Source organism: Trypanosoma cruzi, genomic scaffold, assembly GCF_000209065.1.
Source record: "Trypanosoma cruzi strain CL Brener 1047053516537 genomic scaffold, whole genome shotgun sequence".
In the NCBI taxonomy this organism is placed as follows: domain Eukaryota; phylum Euglenozoa; class Kinetoplastea; order Trypanosomatida; family Trypanosomatidae; genus Trypanosoma; species Trypanosoma cruzi.
This window is the reverse complement of record NW_001849406.1, coordinates 1-4005: the sequence shown is the minus strand read 5'-3', so window position 1 is coordinate 4005 and position 4005 is coordinate 1. Positions and strand designations below refer to the sequence as shown.

General features: G+C 53.0%; 2 protein-coding genes across 2 annotated transcripts, besides 7 other annotated features; both read right to left on the bottom strand.

Moving 5' to 3' along the window:
* Tc00.1047053506439.18 (hypothetical protein, conserved) lies at window positions 1-1693 on the bottom strand (the record flags this gene model as incomplete). Its single annotated transcript, XM_798116.1, has 1 exon — window positions 1-1693. A coding segment is annotated over one exon (1693 nt), but the record flags the coding sequence as incomplete, so codon positions are not given.
* Window positions 1-4005: a sequence feature (heterozygous, non-Esmeraldo-like haplotype).
* Window positions 2113-2477: a mobile genetic element.
* Window positions 2227-2251: a sequence feature (AT_rich).
* Window positions 2390-2428: a microsatellite.
* Window positions 2513-2538: a microsatellite.
* Window positions 2643-2671: a microsatellite.
* Window positions 2711-2734: a microsatellite.
* Window positions 2811-4005, bottom strand: Tc00.1047053506439.9 (myosin heavy chain, putative; the record flags this gene model as incomplete). The annotated part of the gene is made up of 1 exon (XM_798117.1): window positions 2811-4005. A coding segment is annotated over one exon (1195 nt), but the record flags the coding sequence as incomplete, so codon positions are not given.

Genomic DNA, 4005 nt, shown 5'->3' with positions numbered 1-4005 from the left:
TCCCGTCAGCAGCAGCGGTCAACACGGTATCGCTAATGCGGGGGTCGGCATGGAGCGGGTGAGGCGCCACCGCGACAACAGTGGCGTGATGCGCGGGGCCATCAACGGATGTTCTTTGCGTCGAGTTGGAACGCGGCAACACGTCGTTTGTGATACTGAAGGCCGGCATGGCATTGATTGGAGACATCTCCACGAGACTCGAACTTTTCGTACGCCCCTCCAGTACGCGACCGTCAAGGCAGCCAACAACAACTTTGCTCATCGCATCGGCCGCCTTATCAACAAATGCAGCGCAAGACCCGACGCATCCAATTGGCTGTCCTAACACCATCCCGTCACGACTCGACGTAGGCAGCCCCAACTGTAGCGGCGCCCACATGCAAACACGTCCATCTTGACTGATAGTGTAAAGATGGTGATAGTTGACATCACCGTGAACTGCCATGCCAATCACACGAGACTGATGCGTATGTGGTGATGGAAATGACCGTTCGCTCGGTTCCACAGCGGCAACACCCCCCGCAGGCAACGGCATTAAAGACGGAGCTACAGAGAAACGCTCCAAACCATTCGCAATCACAGCACAAGAGTGTCCCTGCAAAGCATGATCAATCCTCCACCCAACCACACAGCCGTTCGCAGCGCCACCAAACAATAAATGTTGTCGATGTCGTGTGTACGTCAAAACGCGTATTTCGCTGTCAAAACACAGGGGTATAACACTGTAACTAGCATCACCAGTTTTACCGCGAGAGATGCACCAAAGAAGCACGAGACCACGAAGCTCACCGAGAACCTCCGCCACGGCTGCTGCGGTCGTTGCTGTGGAGGTGGACAACGGTAGTGGTAACAGCGACTGTGCGTCAATCCCACGCCCAGAGTGCAATTTGGGGGCACTGTCGCTCTGTTCATCCGCTTGATGCGGCTCTGAAAGGGCAAAAGCAACAAGAAAGCCGCTGCAATCGTCACTCACACCTGTGTTTCCACCAGGAATCTTTGGGTCCAGCATGACGACATCCAACACACAGCGGTCCTTGCAGTTGCAAAACGATTCTGCACGCAACGAATGTGCCAGCAGCATTGCGACGTCAGGCGGGGGCACAACACGCTGCTGTCCGCTCGCCTCACAATCCTGAGTTCGTTCTGTGGCGCACGCACTTGCATCCTCCACCTCAAGGGCCGACAAAACACCCACAACGGAGGCAGCCATCATGCCATCTTGAACGCTATGGTCATTTTCCCCCTCTTCTACAGTTGGCTTCAGCGCAAAAGCCCCAACGCCCACCTCCACCTTCCACGCACTGCCTTCCCCTCCCACAGCCTCGGTAGTGCCACTCCCCGTGCCACGACGGTTGACTTTAGAACGCAAATCACCAGAAGAAATCCTTGTAGACAGTGTAACCGGTGGTCGTCTTGACGCTGCGGCCGACGTCGTCCTTGAATCCCCCGTCTGCTGCTCCTCCCGCACACTCACCGCCGACAACGTCGAGGCCACACGATTCAAAGGATCCCCGCCCACGGACGACGCCATCGACGATTGCGGAGTGCCGCTGCGCGCAAGGGATGAGGAAGACACATGATGTTGGCTGCCCTTCTTCTGTTGCTGCTGGAGCTGCTGCTGAACAGAACGCTGCTTTGCCTCCCGCGCCGCGCGGATTTCATCCAACTGTCGACGCTTCTCCGCCAAATCCATCCTACCTTCTCTTTTTCCGTTGTTGTTGTTTCTCCGCCTCTACTCGTCCACCCGCAGCCGTCCGCCCCCTATACACTCGCCCTTATGCCTCTGAGAAAGGCCTCCACAATTGTTCCTCATCCACCCACCATCGCGGCAGCGGTCGCGTGACACCGTACCCACCACAAAATATAGCCAAAAAAGAAAAAAGAAAAAAGCATAATACAACAACAGAATAATCCTCTGGGCCTCTCGCCGAATCCTGTAGTTTTTCAATAATAGAAACCGAACCAGATATGAATAAGAAGGGGATGAATGGAAAAAGAATGAATTCACCATACCCTCAAAGCGTAACACCCAGTAAGTCTATAAATACATATAAATATATCACCCATTAGCCACAACTGTGGCCCACTCGCTCTATTCGGATGGATATATTTATTTATTTATTGATTACTTACGAGGTAGCGGACTTCGGGACTCCTCCAGCCACAAGACACCCCGCCGCGAGCGGTGGGAATCAAAAAAAAAAAAAAAAGAGGCCGGCGGGATGGTAAAATTTAAAAAAATAAAAATAAACAATTGTCTGGCCGCTATCGATTCCCTCCTCCCTCCCTTCATAGTCGCGTGCGTCCCTAAAATTCATACGATAAAAAAGTGTCGTAAATAAATTTATATTCCTTTTTAACAGGAAACATACACACACACACACACCTTTATATATATATATATGTACATGTATGTATGTATGTACATTCATTAGGGCAAGCCAGCTCTCCCGTGAACATACTCTTCACAAGCTCCTGACAAGCACGCAAAAACACTAAACCCGTATCCATTAAAACAAAAGAAAAAAAAAAAAAAAAGGAACGAGCCACAACATCTAAAGTCAAATACATGCCATTAAAACACAGCAACACAAACACACATAACAGCAGCGAAAATAAATAAATGGATAAATAAGGAGTACAAAAAAAAAAAAAGACAAAAAAAAAAAAACACGAATCAATCTAGGTACAAGCAATACAATACAAAATCTATATATATATATATATATATATAACATTCCTTAACGCAACCATACAAATCAAAAAATAGCAACAAATAAAAAAACAATGCGCATACACACAATCATCATCTATTGAGCATTATTCTCCTTTCCAAATAAACCACGAGCACCTAATAATTTCTTCGTCACAGAAAACTCATTTCCAGAACTCCCCGCAGAACCATCCGTAAAAGAAAGACGATCATGTCTAACACGTACACGAACATCATTTTCCGCGCTCTTTCGTTGAAGATTCACATAAGCATCCCTCAACTTACGACGACTTTTCTCCAAATTACTTATACACAACACGGCATCGTTACGCTCAGCGGTCACGGACTCAAGGTTCCTCTCCACCTCGGCCTTCGCGTCCTCCGTGGCCCGCAGGTTTTCGGCAAGCTCCTCGCGCTCAGCGGTCACGGACTCGAGGTTCCTCTCCACCTCGGCCTTCGCGTCCTCCGTGGCCCGCAGGTTTTCGGCAAGCTCCTCGCGCTCAGCGGTCACGGACTCGAGGTTCCTCTCCACCTCGGCCTTCGCGTCCTCCGTGGCCCGCAGGTTTTCGGCAAGCTCCTCGCGCTCAGCGGTCACGGACTCGAGGTTCCTCTCCACCTCGGCCTTCGCGTCCTCCGTGGCCCGCAGGTTTTCGGCAAGCTCCTCGCGCTCAGCGGTCACGGACTCGAGGTTCCTCTCCACCTCGGCCTTCGCGTCCTCCGTGGCCCGCAGGTTTTCGGCAAGCTCCTCGCGCTCAGCGGTCACGGACTCGAGGTTCCTCTCCACCTCGGCCTTCGCGTCCTCCGTGGCCCGCAGGTTTTCGGCAAGCTCCTCGCGCTCAGCGGTCACGGACTCGAGGTTCCTCTCCACCTCGGCCTTCGCGTCCTCCGTGGCCCGCAGGTTTTCGGCAAGCTCCTCGCGCTCAGCGGTCACAGACTCAAGGTTCCTCTCCACCTCGGTCTTCGCGTCCTCCGTGGCCCGCAGGTTTTCGGCAATCTCCTCGCGCTCAGCGGTCACGGACTCGAGGTTCCTCTCCACCTCGGCCTTCGCGTCCTCCGTGGCCCGCAGGTTTTCGGCAAGCTCCTCGCGCTCAGCGGTCACGGACTCAAGGTTCCTCTCCACCTCGGCCTTCGCGTCCTCCGTGGCCCGCAGGTTTTCGGCAAGCTCCTCGCGCTCAGCGGTCACGGACTCGAGGTTCCTCTCCACCTCGGTCTTCGCGTCCTCCGTGGCCCGCAGGTTTTCGGCAAGCTCCTCGCGCTCAGCGGTCACAGACTCAAGGTCCTCTCCACCTCGG